Genomic DNA, 18,080 nt, shown 5'->3' on the forward strand with positions numbered 1-18,080 from the left:
CTAATCTGGCTAAATTCCTATCTAACTCCAAGGGAAATCACTGTTCTAAATGCTACTTACACGCAGAGAAAGCAAGTGCTGGTGAATGGATGTTCTTACTAGATCCAAGACAAGATACAAAATGCTCTTTCTCGCTGAGAAAATATTAAATTGATAATACATAGTACTGCTGACTCATCTCAGATTACATAATTTTTTAGCACTTCTCCCTTAGTTCCCAGGCTAACAGAAACTCAAAATTTACATTTGTTTCTAAGCTGCACCTGTCAGGAAACCACAGCAATAAAGGACACTTTTACACGTGAAACCCAGTAATTATCTATGTCTTAAGACAATAGAAAGAAGTTCCCAGCCCAGACATTATGTCTCCGAGCTTGAGATCAAACACAGTTGTAAAATTCTTTACTTAACAGCTTTCTTCCAGCAATGTGCACTGTGGTTACATTTTTAAGCTCAGTACAACATATAGTTTAATCATAATATTTAGTTCTCTTTACATTTGTAAAACAAGCCTGTAGATTATATTAATATTTACAATGACAAAATTATCTAAAAATTCTATCTGGCTGGGCTGGCAGCCCCTCAGTCCCCCCCCCCCGAGAACTCAAGCTAGTTTCTTAAGTGTCCATTGAGAAACGTTGCTTGAGAGGGTTCAGTCTATCTGGGTATACCTTACCCCATTTTCTGTCTTGAGAGCCCATCTGCATTGGCATTACTAATCCCACTGCGGTGCTGCACTGACATATCATATGCTTGCAACCCTAGGCTCCATCCTAGCAACTTGGCATTTTGTTGGCTGGCTCAATGTAACCATGTTAAGGGGACTATGATCTGTAACTACAGTGAATTTCCTTCCATACAAATAAGGCTGAAGTTTCTGCAGTGCCCACACTATGGCTAGACATTCCTTTTCTACAGCTGCATAGCATTCCTCCCTGGGTTGGAGCCTACGACTGAAATAAACCACTGGGTGCTCTTCTCCCACTGAAGAAATCTGGCTAAGTACAGCCCCCACCCCATGGTTCAAAGCATCCACCTGCACAATAAATTATTTGCTGTAATCTGGACTGGCTAACACAGAGGGTCCTCCCAAAACTTCTTTTAGCTTCTGGAATGCCTGCTCACATGTTGTGGTCCACACTACCTTATCTGGCTTGTTTTTTCTTGTCAGGTCTGTGAGAGGAGCGACTATGGTATTATAACTGGGTACCAACTTTCTGTAGTACCCTGCTGTCCCTAAGAATGCCCTCACCTGCTTTTTAACAGGTGCAGACCATGCCTGAATGGCTTCCACTTTGACCAGTTCTGGCCTGCTGTTACTACTCCCCACTCTTATGTCCCAGGTAGGAGACCTCTGCCATACCCACCTGACATTTGCTGGGCTTAATGGTCAACCCTGCCCTCTATAGTCTGCCCAGCACCTCCCTGACATGCTGAACGTGCTCTTGCGAGGAATAGCTGTAGATGGCAATATCATCTAGGTAAGCAAGGGCAAACCGTCCTGCTAGGATATGATCTTCCAGCCTCTGGAAAGTCACTGGGGCATTTTTCATCCCAAAATGCATCTTTGTGAACCCATAAAAGCCAAAAGGATCACATAAGCTGACCTCTGTCTAGCAATGGGAGTCAAGAGCACCTGCCAGTAACCCTTGGTAAGATCAATGGTGGTAAGATACTTAGCCCCACCCAGCTGCTTTAGGGCTTCATCTGTCCTAGGCATGGAGTACGCATCTGACTCTAAGTGACTATTTAATTTCCTGTAGTCCACACAGAACTTGATGCTGCCATCCTTCTTTGGCACCAGCACCACTGGGGAGGCCCAGGGACTGTTGGACCCTTGAATTACCCCTAGCTACAACATTTCCTGTATCTCTTCCCTCAGAGTCTGTTTGACTGTCTCAGGCACCCTATAAGGGGCCTGCCTAATAGGCCTTTCAGGTCCTGTATCCACCTGGTGCTGTACCAGGTAGGTGCATCCTGATTTCCCAGTGAAAATGTCACCAAACTCCTGTAACACTGCTTGGATTTCTCTAACCTGGGTAGGAGATAACTGCTGGGACATTGCTACCCCTTCCACTGAGGTGTCAGTCCGAGCCTCACTGAGGAGATCAGTCACCAGATCTTCCTCAGACTCCTCCTGCAATCCACTGCAAATACTCAGCACAAGGGCCTCCCTGTCATGGCAAGGTTTTATCATGTTAACATGGTACAGTTTGTGCTCCTGCCTCCTGCCTAGCAGTTCTACCATGTAGTTAACATCACTGACCTTACTTACCAACTTATTGGGTCCCTTCCAGGCTGCTTGCAGCTTGTTGTGTCTGACAGGAATGAGAACCATTACCTGCTGCCCTACAGCATATACTCTACCTCAAACATTCCTGTCATACCAGACCTTTTCCTGCTGTTGGGCTTCTGCCAGGTTCTCTTGGGCCAAGTCCATGAGTTCCCTGAGCCTTGTCCCAAGGTTTAGGACATATGCCACAACAGACTCCTTGTGGGATTCACACTCACCTTCCCACTCATCTCAAATTAAATCTATAGGCCCTCTCACCCTATGCCCATACAGCATCTCAAAGGGTGAAAAACTTGTGGATTCCCGGGGACCCACTCTGTAAGTAAACAACAGATTGTGCAAATATTTGTCCCACTCCTTCTTAAACTGGTGTAGTGTTTAACCTCTCAACAAGACCATCAGACTGGTGATGGTAGGGGGTGGTCTTTAGGTGCTTCAGTCCACAATACTTCCACAGACAAGCCAGTAGGTCTGACATGAAATTGGCACCCCTGTCGATCAGTATTTCCTTTGGGAAACCTACCCTGTTGAAAATCTCTAACAAAGCATTTGCCACCTTTTCTGCCTCAGTGGAGAACAAAGCCACTGCCTCAGGGTATCTTGTAGCATAAGCTACTACCACTAGGATATAATTTTTCCCTGTGGAACTTGGGGTACTCAGAGGCCCCGTAATATCCATAGCTACCCTTTGAAATGGCTCCTCAATTACAGGCAAAGGCATCAAAGGAGCTTTCACCTTGTCTCCTGCCTTGCCTAACATTTGGCACTGCTCACAGGTCCTTCAGTACCCTGTTGCATCTCTGGAAATTTCAGGCCAATAGAAGTTCTGCATAATACGTCTCTTTGTATGTTTTATGCCCATATGACTTGCAAAGGGAATATCATGGGCTATGGCTAGAATTGCCAAACGGTAGGCTCTAGGCACTACCAACTGCTGTATCCTCTCACCCTCTAGCCCTCCCTCAGGGGTCCACTCTCTATACAGTATCCCTTTGTCCCAGTACACAGATTCCCCCTTTCCTTGAGAATCAGGTACTTCATTAGCTACCTGCCTCAGGCCTTGTAATGTAGGGTCTGAGAGCTGAGCCAGTCTCAACTCTCTTTGTAAACCTTCCTTCCCCTTCTACAGTAAGTCTGGCATCCTCTGACAGTGGGACCTCACTGTCAGCCTGGGTACTAAAACTCACCTCACCTCAGCCCTTGCAGTCACTCTGTCCAAGGGACCATCAGTACCAACAAGCAGTTGTTGCTTACCTTCAGTATCACTGCTACAGTGTAGCTCCCTCCCTGAAGTATCTACCTCACCAGTCCTGGCTGCAAGTATTGGTTCATAGGTTCATAGGTTCATACTAGGCTATCTGCCCAAGGGCATTTATAAGCCTAGCCCAGAGTTTTTGTGGCTTTCGCCACCCCTTTAGTTTGAAGAAAACTATGCCCATTGTTTTGATGTGCCTCTGTCAAGCAGAGACACTGAGGTAATCCCTGGGGTATATCTGCGATCTCCCATCCATTGGTCAAGATTTCTCTTGAACATGGCCAGCGAGGTGCTCTGCCTCACATGTACCGGGATTTTGTTCCACAGCATAGGGAGTCTTTGGGTGATGAATCTGTCCCTCCAGCACGTCCTATTAATAACCGTGTCAAGGTTTAAGTCTCCCGCCCTTGTAGTTCTGAGGGATCTAGATTTTTTGAGGTGAAGCATGTTCATCAAATCTGGGTTTGACATGGCCTTGTATGTGGTCTGACTGGGTTTCCCCCAGGCTACCAGACCCACATGCTTGTCTCCAAGCCTGACTGCATGTAACTGAATGAGCACATGGTACTGCATTATCAAAATCTTTCCCTATGAGGACATCTGCAGGGATAAACACACCTACTTGCTGGCTTCTGTTTCCACCCTCCCAATGAAGGTAAACCCTAGCCAAGGTATTTGGAGTGGGGTCCCACTTAAAACTTTGACTGGAGTAGACTGCCCAGGCAAGTAGTGCTCCTCTGTAACTATTGCAGGCTTCACAATGGTTATGTCAGTGTCTGTGTCTCTCTTAGCCATGGTCTCTTTGCCATTCACTATGATAGGATATAATCTCTTGTGGTAGTTTGGTACCCTTGTTGTCTCAAGACAACCCACTATTGGCATTTTGTCCTTCCCACTTACTGGCCCCCTTACCTTTTGTTCCCCACCTTGCCTCCATGGACATCTATATGTCACATGGCCCCACTGGTTGCATTTGAAACATTTAACCCTAGGTCCTAGATGTGTACCTGGACTAGTAGCTTCCCCTGCTACTGGCAGATTCTGTTGGGGCAGTCTGGGCTGCCCACCATGGGTTCCCTTAGACACATGAGCAGCACTGGGTGTCCCTTTCCTGTGCAGTGATGCCCTCATTGCTAGGTATAGGTCTCCCCTCTTCTCCAACTCATCTGCAGTAATATATTGTCTATTAGCTAACCAGATCCTCATGTCCTCAAAGTGCTAAGGGCTTGTTCCCTCACCAAAAGGTCTGCCAGCCCTTCAAAAGTGGTGACCTGACATCCACTCACCCCACCTATGAAAATAAGTACTCAGTTCAGCAACATATTCACGCACATTTTCATCTGTCTTGCGTCTATTCTCACAAAACTTTTTCTTATTATCTTCAGGTGTTAGCTTAAAATATTCTAGCAAACAATTCTTAACAGCACTATAATTTAAAATAAATTCACGATCAGATACCTTAGACAGTACAGTTACAACTTTATCATGGAGTAAGGTGGTCAGGAACCATACCCAGAGCCTTTGGTCAACATCATACTGTTTACATACCCTCTCAAACATGAATGAAACTATCAAAATTATCCCCCTCTGTAAAATCTGGAAGAAATTTGCTGACCTTTTGTGCTTCTGGGGTCCGGTTACTCTCTTCCCCATTACCTCCATAACTCTTGCGAAGAGTCAGCATCTCCTTTTCATGTTACCTCTGCCTCTTCTTCTCTTCAGGTTCTATTTCCAAACGCCTGGCCTCCAACTCAAGTCTCTTTAGCTCCAGATGGATTTTTAAGTCCACTGCAAAAAGGCTGAGCTGTCCATTCCCTGAGTGTTGTACATCTCCACGGCCTGTCTGATCATCCTCCTGCTTGCTATTTTCAGATGCAGCTGTGACCAAAGCTGCAATCATGTCTGCCTTAGTCAGGTTTCCATGCACCAGTCCTTTAGCCTGGCACATCTCAGCCAACTGGCTCCTTGTCAGCTTGTCGTACTCCTCTGCTGACATGTTTGTCTGCTTCCGTGACTAACTAAGCTCTAACAAACGAATAAAAGAATTGTGATCTGAACTCTGAATGTTGACTGACTGCATGGTTGATTTAGAGTACAAAATCACCTTCAATGATCACTGTACACAAGCTACAGGAATTAAGTGTCCACACCACTGCAAGCCAATTAGTATGTGATGTGGCTAACTCACTACAATCAAACAATTAATATTAGATGTGGATGTCCCACTACTGCCAAACAGTTAATATGTGACACCTGTGCAGTGACCCAGTAATGAAGAAGCCTCAATCCTCACCACTAATACCAGTTAGGGGTACCCACATTGGGAGGATAACAGTACACACACAGTAAAGTACAAGAGCATGCAGAGATCACAGTCAGGCTGGGGCTGGTTTCCTCCCTTTCTCTGCAGATCCCCAATAAGACTCCCCACTGGCACGGCTATAGGGTGCAGATCTCAGCCTAGTGGTCAAGCCAAAACCTCCAGCACCCTCTCTGTCCAACCAGTGCTTCATATCCCTGCCCAAGGTGTGTGTGTGTCAGCTATTTGGGCAGGGACACGAATAACTGATTAGACAGAGAGGGTGCTGGAGGTTTTGGCTTGACCACTAGGCTGAGATCTGTACCCTATAGCTGTGCCAGTGGGGGATCTGGAGAGAAAGGGAGAAACCAGCCACAGACTGACTGTGATCTCTGTGTGCTCTTAAGAGAAATTGTATTTACTGTGTGTATACTGTCATTCTCCCAGTGTGGACACCCCTCACTGGTGTTAGCGGTGAGGACTGAGGCTCCTTGATTACTGGGCCAGTGCACGGGCGTCACAACAAGCATAACAGTAGTGGTGATGATATTTTGCTTTCTTACACTCCAACTCACACACACACACACACACACACACACACACACACACACACACACACACACACACACACACACACACACACACACACACACACAGTATAGCCATACTAGTTTTGCACTAATTTCAGCAAATAGCAATACATTGTGCAACACTGGTAGTGCCACACCAGATTGGAGACTGTCTTCAAACAACAGCAGGGGTAGATCCATTTTATTTACCTCATCGATAAATACATACCTGTGAACCTGTCATTGTCTTTGATTTCACAGAATGTCCTTGATTTGTCTCATAATTTTGCTTTGTCCCTCGTAAAAAAAGTTTAATTTGTTGGTAAATTGTTTAGGATTTCAGACAGTCAATAAATCCATACATCAGAGTTTCATACTTATTGTCCAAAAATACATGTTGTTGCAAAATGTGTTAGTCTATTAATTTTTAAGAGAATGAGAGTAATATTTAAAAAGTTTTCCTGATTTTGAGCCTTTATTCTACAATTAGTTTTGGATTTGCTCAGATTTCTTGAGCAAAGCAGTTGAGAGTTATAGTATCTGGTGTCCTGGCAGTAATGATTAAAATCCCTGAATGAGAAAATCATCCCTGAAGATCGGAAGCATCAGCTCTTCTTGAAACCCAAGGTGAGCACTGGGATTGGTCACTCTGTACTGCTGACCACTAGTGCTTAGATAGCTCATGTTTGGTCACTGATTACTAGCTTTATCCTAACAGGCTTATAGAACAACCCTGCCCTGCTTTTGATAAAGTATGTAATTAGAAAATTAATATTTTTTTTGTCCTCATTTTCCCCAACCAGCATCAGCTTTTGTAGGACCCCCCCACATAATCAAGGATGAGTGTGGGTGGCTTTGCAGCCAGGGGTATTACAGGTGCATAAAACGGGCTATGATGTTAGTTTTAGTGGAGGGAAGGCCCACATTTAATGAAATTGTAAAGTCTGTTACTTGTCAAAAGACTGTAATGTTTCAGTCCAGGTCCCAACACTGTAGAGTCATAGTTCTATATTATTTCTTGATTCGCGGGCATGTTGTGTTTGGTTACAATATATAAGGCAATGAGAGATGATTGGGCTTCTGTAGCTGACATTTTATAACATGGTGTCACGCGATGGTGTACTTTGATGAAGTAATATAAACGTGTATAACAGAAGGACGAAAATTATGGCAAAAATTAGGAGGTGCAGCACCCAGCAGGAGAGAAAAACTATCATCAAACTAAACAAACAACTCAGAGGACAAATAAAGTCTACAAAAAGCCAAATGTGAGGTAAGTTTAGCCTCCCAGGCCAAGAACAACCACAAAGCATTATTTAGCTATGTTTGCAACCTCAAAGGCATTACACATCTATACTGAGCCAGAAGATATAGCAAACCTCCTGGTTGAGAAATTCAGCTCCAACTTTACCCCTCTCTCCCCCTCAACCTTCCCTCAGGAAATACCATCAAATATGATTCCTCCTGCTATCACTAAGGAACAGGTCCTTAATGCCCTCCCCATGACCAAGAACACTGCATCAATGGGCAAAGACAATATCCCAGGATGCCTTCTAAATAGCATGAAACATTACTTATCAGGGCCTATGGAATAACTGTTTAACTATAGCCTCCAGACAGACTTCATCCTTCATGAATGGAGAACAGCAACAGTCATCCCTCAGCACAAGGATAGGCCATCTACAGACCCTGGAAACTACAGACCTATAAGTCTCACTAGTCTTATATGTAAAGCCATGGAAAGACTTATCATGGAAATGATCAGCAGAGATGCAGTAAACCTCCGGACAGTGGACCTAACCCAGTTTGGTTTTTGTCAAGGGCAGATCATGCCTACTCAACCTGATGGAATTTATTACAATGGTAACCAAAGCAATGGATGAGGAAAAAATGGTTTGCACTGCCTACCTTACCCTGGCCAAGGTATTTGACACAATACCCCACTTGGGCATTGCTGACAAACTCAAGAGGTTAGGTACAAACTCGTATGTCACCCGGTGGATAGCCAACTGGCTCACAGACAGGACCCAGGAAGTTAGAATTGGTGAGTCCACCTCTACAAAAAGGCCAGTCACAAGTGGAGTCCTTCAAGAATCAGTCATTGGGACTGCTCCTTTTTGACATTTACTTCTCTGAAGTCAAGGCCAATGTCAGTGTTCTCTGGCTGACTAAATTTGCAGATGATTGCAAATTAGGAGCTGTCAAATCCCACACTGACACAAATGTTCTCCAAGAGGGGCTGACACAGACAAACAACTGGTGTCAGAATCATGGACTAAAACTAAATGCCAGGAAATGAATAATAGTATCCATTGGGAAGTCATCCACCCCTGGTAACTATCATATTGACAACACAGCCCTGAGAGTTGATCCAGTAGTCAGGGATTTAGGGATACACATGGATAGTAATCCAGCCACCTTTGACCATCACATGTCTACAGTAGTGAGAAAATCATTCTATGTTGCACAACTTATAAACAAAGCTATGGCATCTAAGTCCAAGGAAGTCATTGTCCCACTGTATTCGGCATCCATCAGACCTGTCATTGAGTACAATGTCCCATTTGGTATGTACCTAACCAGGCATATCCAACAGTTGGAATGTCCACAGAGGTTCTTCACTAAAAGAATACAGGGCGTAAGTAAAATGTCCTATGCAGACCACCTCAAGGCCCTATCCCTGTATTCTGTCTCCAGGCTTTTGAAGGGAGATCTATGCCTGGCATAGATCTCCCTTCAAAAGCCTGGAGACAGAATACAGGCTTTTGAAGGGAGATCTATGCCTGGCATACAGGTCATTGTTTGATCCCACTCTGATGGACCTCCTGCATATCAACAAAACAAGCAGCACTAGACTTACCCATTCTAAAGACTTAAATCTTGCCTGTGATATAAATAGGACTTGCTGGAGAGAGGTATGTATCCCAGAGACCACCCTGTCTATGGAACAGGCTCCACATGCATGTGAAGCAGAGTTCCTCCATAACCCAGTTCAAGTGCAACTTGGACAATTGGATGGGGAACAGGAAATTCATCCCTGGCATGACACCTATGTCTCTAATGGACACAAGCAACCTGTAAACGTTTCATCTCCCAGGTCCCTGCTTGTAAACGTTTCATCTTCCAGGCCCCTGCTTGTAAATGTTTCATCTTCCAGGTCCCTGCTTGTAAATGTTTCATCTCCCAGGTCCTGCTTGTAAACGTTTCATCTCCCAGGTCCCTGCTTGTAAATGTTTCATCTCCCAAACCCCTGCCTATACAAATTAAGGGTATCAGAACTTGTCAGAGATTTGGGATGCATGGCTAGGCTTAAAAAGGCCCTTGTGGTCGTTAGCCTTGTAAACACCTATGAACCTATAAGATGTCGGCAGAGCTACTTTTTTCACATGATTCAGTGACACAGTCCACAAGCTGTAGTGGAGATTAAAAAGAACAGCAATGCTCATATAAAGGTGAATTATGCTCCATCAACAGCATTCAGAAATTGTAAAAAACACAATTTATTTCTGTTTCTGTGCAGCAATTACTGGCTGCTAGACAATAGATCTGCTTTTACAACTACACAGAATGCTTTAGCTGCATGCTACCTATAAAATGCAGAAATTTTCTGTATGAAAGATTGATCAGTGGGCAGCACAGATATTTTATAATATCCTTGTTAAAGATGAGTGCTTGACATAGGGTCATCCAGAGTATTGTTCCATGCTCTATGTAAACAATTGATTTTCACAGGATCATAAAATGGCAGCAGCTTCACATTTAAAAATAAAAGTATATAAAAAAGATTTTTTTAAAATAAAGAATGCTTTTTATTGTAAAAAAATGAAAAATAAGGAAGAAGAGTGAAAACTTTGCAAAAGAAAGACAGACAAGCTGATTGCAGAAAAGCATTTGAAGTTGTTTTTTCTGATTCTGGTAATGAGTTAGCAGGAGCAGTACTCAGCAAAATCAGTCTCGAATGCTTGTCTGAAATCAGCTTGTCTGTGTTTTTTTTACAAAGTTTTTACCTGTCTTACTTATATTTCACTTTTTAGAGAGACTCAATAAAAGCATTCTTTATTAAAAAAATCTTTTTTTGTATTTTTATTTTTCACTTTTTAATCTTTAAGTAAAATATTGTCCATATATATCAGGAAACTTTCTTCCTTTTAGCTAAGAGTTGTATGTAAATGTAACTGTTTTGTAGAGTAACTCCTTATGAAATATCTTCTACCTTAAAGCAAAACGATGTAGGTGCCATATTAGATTCTGAGTGTATCAGCCATTTGTATAAGCTGCATATACAGGATCCAAATAATTCAAAACCTATTACTACTGGTCAGATTACTTGATTTCATTCTAAGGGTCAAATGCAAATGTGACCAAGAAACCTAGTATGCTATCTGACAGTCTCTGGCATGACGTTACTATCTTAAAGAAAAACGTCTTTCTTTTTTGTAGGTATTGGTTATTTCAATGTTTGTGTACCTACTACAATATCTGGTAAACAAAGAAATGTAAATGCAGTTACCACAGTAGACCTTATTATTTCCCTGTGTGTGGACATTTATAGTATGAAACTCACCTGCTTCTTCATCATCACAGCAAGGTTGGAAGACCACAATCATCTTTACTCAACTGCTTGTTCCAGCAGTTTTCTTTTACAGTTTTTATTACTGCTTTTGGTACCTTTTTTCAATCAACTAACTGGATTAAATGCTTATTTCAGAGGTGACTAAGAATTTTCAGTCTGCTTAATTGACTAGTTCAGAGCCCCTCAGGTAGCACCAGTAAAAATCAAATGTGGGTCTGCAAAATAAAGTTCAAATTCTTAAACTGCTTACTAACTTCATTGCCAAATATCTGGATATGGCAGTGAGGAAAGATACTGGTAAAATAGTAGAATAATCTTAGTTCACTTTGTGTGGATGGCCAGTATTTGTAAACATATGAGTGTTTCGGACGGAGCATGTGTGTGTGTCCGTGTGTGGAGGAAATGATGTAGAGGGATGCGAGAGTGTGCATGTGTATGTCTGTGTGTGTGTGTGTGTGTGTGTGTGTGTGTGTGTGTGTGTGTGTGTGTGTGTGTGTGTGTGTGTGTGTGAGCATTTCACGTTTAAGGCAGGTTGTAGTACTGTGCCTCCTGCTCTGTGTGTGTGTGTGTGTGTGTGTGTGTGTGTGTGTGTGTGTGTGTGTGTGTGTGAGCATTTCTTGTTTAAGCCCGGCTGTAGTACAGTGCATCCCGTACTGAGTGTGTATGTGTGGGTGTGTGTAGGAGATGATGTGCAGAGATGCATGAGTGTGTGTGTGTGTGTGTGTGTGTGTGTGTGTGTGTGTGTGTGTGTGTGTGTGAGTGTGTGTACATGCGAATGTCTGTCTCTGTGTGTGAGTGCCTGTCTGTAGGTTCATAGGTAGGTACTAGGCTACTGGCCCTAGAGCCCATACAAGCCCAGCCAAATCTATCCCTCCAGCATGTTCTGTTTATTGTGGTGACAATGTTTAGGTCCCTACAGCGTGTAGCTCGGAGGAATTGGGATTTCTTTAAGTGGCACATGTCCAACTGCTCTGGGTTTGACATAGCTTTGTATGTTAGGCAGAGATCGCCTCTGAGTATGCGATATGCGATGGAGTAAAACTGGAATTTTTTTATATGATATGGTATGCGTAGTGCATCTGTTTGAGGACAGTAATCCTCTTTGTGAGGTATTTCTGTGGCATCTTCAGTTGTTGTGGATGTCTTGTGAGGTACATACCAAAAGGGGAGTTGTACTCTACAATGGGTCTAATGAGTATATGTCTATTTTATTCTGACTGGATCCAGCTCCAGACAAGTGACAAGTGGAGTACCTCAGAGTTCAGTCCTGGGACCACTCTTCTTTGGCGTCTACTTCTCTGAAGTACAGGCCACCACTAAGGGACTCCCCAAATGATGTGGATATTCTACAAAAGGGTCTTACAGAAACAGATGCTTGGTGCCAGAGCCATGGGCTCAAGCTCAATGCCAAGAAATCTATAGGTATCCTCTTTGGGAAAAAACATGTACCTGTGAATTACTACATAGGTGGCAGTACACTAAACACCAAAAAGTGTGATGAGACTTAGGGACACAGGTGGACAGTGGTCTCACCTTCGATAGCCACATCGCCACAACAGTCAGGAAATCCTTCTATGTGGCACACCTCATCACTAAGGGCTTTTCATCCAGAAAAAAGGAGGTCATTGTCCCACTGTACTCCTCCCTCATTAGACCCATTATAGAATACAATGCCTCGTTTGGTATATACCTCTCAAGACATCTGCAACAACTGAAAAGGCTGCAGAAATACCTCACTAAAAGAATCACAGACCTAAAGCAGATGCCCTATGCTGACCATCTAAAAAAAACTCCACCTATACTCTGTCACATATAGACTACTCAGAGGCGATCTCTGCTTAACATACAAGGCAATGTCAAACCCAGAGCTGTTGGACATGCTTCACTTAAAGAAATCCCAATCCCTCAGAGATACATGCTCCAGGGATCTAAACCTTGTCATCACAATGCTGGAAGGATAGGTTCCTGACCCAGAGACTCCCCAGACTCTGGAATAGACTTCCCATACATGTCAAGCAGAGCACCTCTTTGGCTCTCTTCAAAATGAACTTTGATGATTGAATGGGAGATAGGAAATTCACCCTGGGGATCACGTCAGTCACCCTGCTAGACAGGGGTCCAGGGAAGTAAATACTGTGGGAAGAAATAGCCAGGGAATTGTTATGGCTAGGCTTGTATAGACCCTAGAGCCGATAGCCTAGTACCAATCTATGAACCTATGGTATGTGCGTGTGTGTGTGTGTGTGTGTGTGTGTGTGTGTGTGTGTGTGTGTGTGTGTGTGTGTGTGTGTGTGTGTGTGTGTGTGCGTGTGTATTTGTGTATTGTCTCATGAATGACAGACAGACAATATTTTACTTAAAGACTAAATTAATATGTCCTTCTGTCATTATTTTTAGACTTTAAGTAAAATATTGTTCCTCTGTCGTCCCTTCATCTGAAATAGCCATTTGAATTTAAAAGCACTGTGTTTTTTTAACTGCAGATTGAAATATTGCAGTTTCTCCAATGTTCACTCATCAGTTCTCATGCTCTGCAGTTACAGCTCCTCTAAAAATGCATGATTGCAGCCTAACTTCTGAATTGAACTTTAGCTTTTCAGAATTGTTTAATTCACTGACTGTTTACTGCCTTTGCACACTCATGCTCATTTATAAGATGCCCACTTTAAGCACTCGTATTCCTTCATCTTGAACCTTGAGTCACTCAGTTGTTAAATTTGGTTTTATTATACAATATTAAGTATGCTACAAATTCCAGCCTACTTTCTTCCACTATGCACTTAGACACTTATTTCAGTAACACATATAATCTCATCTATGTAAGGCCCCTGAATAACTTACATACAAGAGAAAAATGTGTGTGCGTGTGTGTTTGTGTGTGTGTGTGTGTGTGTGTGTGTGCGTGCTTTTTTGTGTGCGTGTGGGAGTGTGTGTACGTGTAGAGGAAATGATGTAGGGAGATGCGAGAGTGTGTGTGTGTGTGTGTGTTTGTGTGTGTGTGTGTGTGTGTGTGTGTGTGTGTGTGTGTGTGTGTGTGTGTGCGCGTTCCTCATTTAAGGCCATTCAGTACAGCGCATCCTGCTCTGGGTGTGTGTGTGTGTGTGTGTGTGTGTGTGTGTGTGTGTGTGTGTGTGTGTGTGTGTGTGTGTGTGTGTGTGTGTGTGTGTGTGTGTGTGTGTGTGTGTGTGTGTGTGTGTGTGTGTGTAGAAGATTATGTACGGAGGTGCAAAAGTGTGTGTGTGTATTGTCTTGCTAATGAGAGAGGGGCAATATTTTACTTAAAGACTAAATATTGTCCTTCTGTCATTATTAGAATACTTTTTATTGAAATTGGCTTAGCGACACAGAGGGACAGAGAGATAGACCCACAAAGCTAATTTCAATAAAAAGCATTCTAATAAAAACGGTAACAGTAATGAGTTGTGGTGAATGTGCTAGACATTGACAAAACAGGGCACTGCATTTTGTAGGCACTAGCTCTTGTGTATTTGCCTCTCTTTTCTTTTTTCAATCACTGCAGAACAAGTTTTTGTTTCCCTTTATCTCCCTGGTCCAGTCCTATTTAATTAACTTTGTTTTTTTTCCTGTTTACTATACAGTTAGCTGCTGACAGACAGCCTGCTCCCAAATATAAACTCAGTAACTTTCTTCATCCCTCTCCACTAAGGAGTTGCTGAAGTAGGTGACTAAATCAGACTTTGATATGTATGACCAAGTGTTATGGGTACGCACGTGTGTGATGTGTGGGTGTGGGTGTGAGTGTGGGTATGGCGTGCTCACTCAGCTTTCACTTTTCATAAGACTCTACTGAAGTATACAAAAGTGTTAGGAGATGGAGATCTGTTGTCAATTCCTTTGTTTATTTTACAGGACATTAAAATGATCTATTAGTGTTGCAGACTGCTGTCAGAAATATGAGGCTCAACATATATAACTCCCTACTGTTTGATAATTGCTGACGTTACCAAATTGCACAACTCTGTTCTGTCTTCATCTCTTAGTTTATCAACATAACATCGCTGTTTTTCTCTGCAGGCTATGTTTTGACCCCCCCCCCAAAAAAATTAGAAACTGTGAGTGCTTAACATCTCTAAAGTTGGAGCACTGTATATATGCTTGTATCGTGTATTATTGATAAATTAGTTACAAAAAGAAGAAGAAACCAAGTTTTTATACCAAGTCACAAAACTGGGATCCTTCTCCAGCCTAGAAGAAGACTTATTTTATGTAGACCAGACCACAGAATTCTAATCCCTCCTCAGCCAAGGAGAGGATGTGTTTTGTGTAGATAAACATAAAAAGTGTGCCTGTGGTGCATGCCGTGCATGTGTTCACGCACACGTGTGCATGTAAAAACACTCCTTTGTCAGTTTACTTCATTTACTTACAGATATAGCATGCATATGTTTTAAATACTTGATATGATATTTGCAAAGGCTTTTAATAAGAAAAAATAAGTATGTTACTAGTTCTATCAAAATGAAACTATGTTTTTGCATGTGTCCTCAGGGTTACACTTCTCACGTAATCAGTACGGTGTCGGAATGGTCTCTTGCCTTCTCTTTTGTGAGTTTCTTTCTGACTTACATTCGGGATTTCAAGGTAAGACATAATCAATATAAATAGTTTTACTAAGTACTTGTAAGTGTATTTATTGTAAATGTAAACATTTCCCTAGGAAAATGTCACGGGCCCCTTTAGTCTTCTCTTTCTGTAGCTACATTTGCAGCCCATACGCTGTGGTAAGTAAGGCTAAATCATGATATTATATAAGCAGTATTTGTGGAAGTAATATGGATCACTGGGATTATAGTTATACCTGCTTGTTGGCCTACATTACCCTTTTAAACATACACATCCATCAGTCCTTCCCTCAGCCTTGTGTGACCTTGCAAATGAAAAACAATGTAATGTCTTGTATGTAAGAACAAGTCACGATAGCAACTAGAAAATTAACCTTGTTCACTTCCCCGCTGAGACAGAAAGTTCATGACTTCTAAAACTGTCACCTCATGAGCATCTCCTCTGCATGGAAAAGATTTGCTTCTTTCAGTCACAAGATACTTTCCTTAGCTCCCTCATATAATATTCTGAAGCTTAGGACCCCTATACAAGGAGAGCTAGGGAAATTTGCACGCTAAGGTATGATATGGAACAGTGTTGATGAGAGGCATTATCTCAGTTACAGTCTACAAAAAGTTCTATTCTCTGATTAAATCTTTGCTCTATAATACCTTAAACTGTTAGCTCAGCATTAGAGTACTTCAGTATTTTTAGTTTGTGCCGTTATGTAGGTTAGCACATAGTTGTATAATTATTTTAGCAGTCACGGTTTATGTTTTGTTTTACAATGAAATCATATATAGTGGAACTGTGGTCTTTTAGGTTTTCAGAGGAATAAACAGTGCCAAGTAGCTCTGAATTGTTTGCTAACTTCTTGTACCTGTAGAGACATTCCAGGGAAGCTGACCCTTGCAGCTACAAGCACCGAAAAAATATAAGCAAAGTTAGTTTGTTCTTGTTTGCACTTTGTGTCATATATTACTCTAAGAGTTAAAGGTTTGATCTGAATGCTGAAAGGGTAATTTGATTCTGTATGCCAGTATTAGCCGTGTTTCTCTTCAGCTGTAAGAAATCCATTTGTCAAAAGCTGCAGACCATACCATGACGTGAAGTGTGGCCCTGTCCATGAAGTGAAGTGTGGCCCTGTCCATGAAGTGAAGTGGGGCCCTGTCCATGAAGTGAAGTGTGGCCCTGTCCATGAAGTGAAGTGGGGCCCTGTCCATGAAGTGAAGTGTGGCCCTGTCCATGAAGTGAAGTGTGGCACTGTCCTTGACATGAAATGTGGCACTGTCCTTGACATGAAATGTGGCACTGCCCATGACATGGTGTGACACTGACCATGACATGAGGTGGGGCAGTGTTTGAACCACAAAGACTTGTAACAAGATGCTTGCTGCACGCATCACAATTAACATGCATGGAGATAGATCATACATCATAGAATGCAAGTCTAACTTGAGGCAATTGGTAAAAGGTCAGAAAATTAACAGCATGGTATTATAGTGGTTAGTGCAGCCACCCTTCAACAAGCAGGGAGGAACCAGGTCATACCCTTTGCAAACTAGCCATGTAAGTATGATGAACATAGTACAGTTATGTTAGTAAACTTACCATAACAGTAGATATTCGAATTGATCACTGCTGCAGTAGCTGCTTCCTCCTTCCATCTCCCATGTTTTTTGGCATATTGTTTATGCCAGTGTGTGAATACTTATTTTTTGTTGTTCCTAGCATTACCCTTTCAGGATTCAGCCTCCATCTCTGTTGGCACAAAAGCTTTGAAATACTTGATGCCCAAACCTATCTTTTAGTCAGCTCAGGGAACTTACCTGCCTAGCTAAGGAAAGCACAAGCCGACCACCAATCCTCAAAAGCCTCAGAGGAATGTACTCTTTGGTAGTAGTAAAGCCCTGGAGGGCTTTGTGCTCAGACTTGTCTTTTAGTCAGCTCCTTGACAGTTTGGGTGTTTGGAAGATGCCCTGAAGCTTTGGAAGCTGGCTGGCAGTTATATCCTTGGCAGGATGTAACCCATATAGCTAAGGCTACTGCAGAAGTGATCGTTTGAACATCTGCTGTTATGCTAAGTTTACTTACATAATTGTACTTTGTCACTAAAGTGGTCACAAGTCCTACACACGTTTATATTTCCCCACAGTAGCCTGAATAAATCACAAAAGTAAATGTCCAAACTGTATACTTTTGTTCCAAAATATGCAGTAAGGCATTTCCCATGGCAAGCAAAGATGGAAAGCAACTGTTGGAAGTTAAGTTGTCATGAAGTGCACACAAGCACTAAACATACTTACTTTTCTCTAAAAATACATACATGTTTATTTATTTAGTATTATTTATTTTACATTTGTTGACCGGGTTGTCCGACTGAGCTGAAGAGCCCTTTTTCAGCGGAGGCCCAGGGAGAAAAACTCCAACATATTATACAATTTTCATTATAAATTAGCATTAAACATCAATGTTACAGGATTATTACAAGGCATTAAGTAGCAATACAATGTTATACAGTGTCAATA

General features: G+C 42.3%; 1 protein-coding gene across 2 annotated transcripts in view; it reads left to right on the top strand.

Moving 5' to 3' along the window:
- The window catches only part of DRAM2 (DNA damage regulated autophagy modulator 2), a 337,805-nt gene that overhangs the window by 266,974 nt on the left and 52,751 nt on the right, over positions 1 to 18,080 (top strand). For both annotated transcript variants that reach the window (XM_044076654.1, XM_044076653.1), the window contains exon 7: positions 15,499 to 15,591. In XM_044076654.1, coding sequence (XP_043932589.1) covers positions 15,499 to 15,591 — 93 coding nt within the window. The remainder of the gene's footprint in view (positions 1 to 15,498; positions 15,592 to 18,080) is intronic.

Source organism: Protopterus annectens, chromosome 7.part0 (genome assembly GCF_019279795.1).
Source record: "Protopterus annectens isolate FY-2018-M chromosome 7.part0, PAN1.0, whole genome shotgun sequence".
In the NCBI taxonomy this organism is placed as follows: domain Eukaryota; kingdom Metazoa; phylum Chordata; order Ceratodontiformes; family Protopteridae; genus Protopterus; species Protopterus annectens.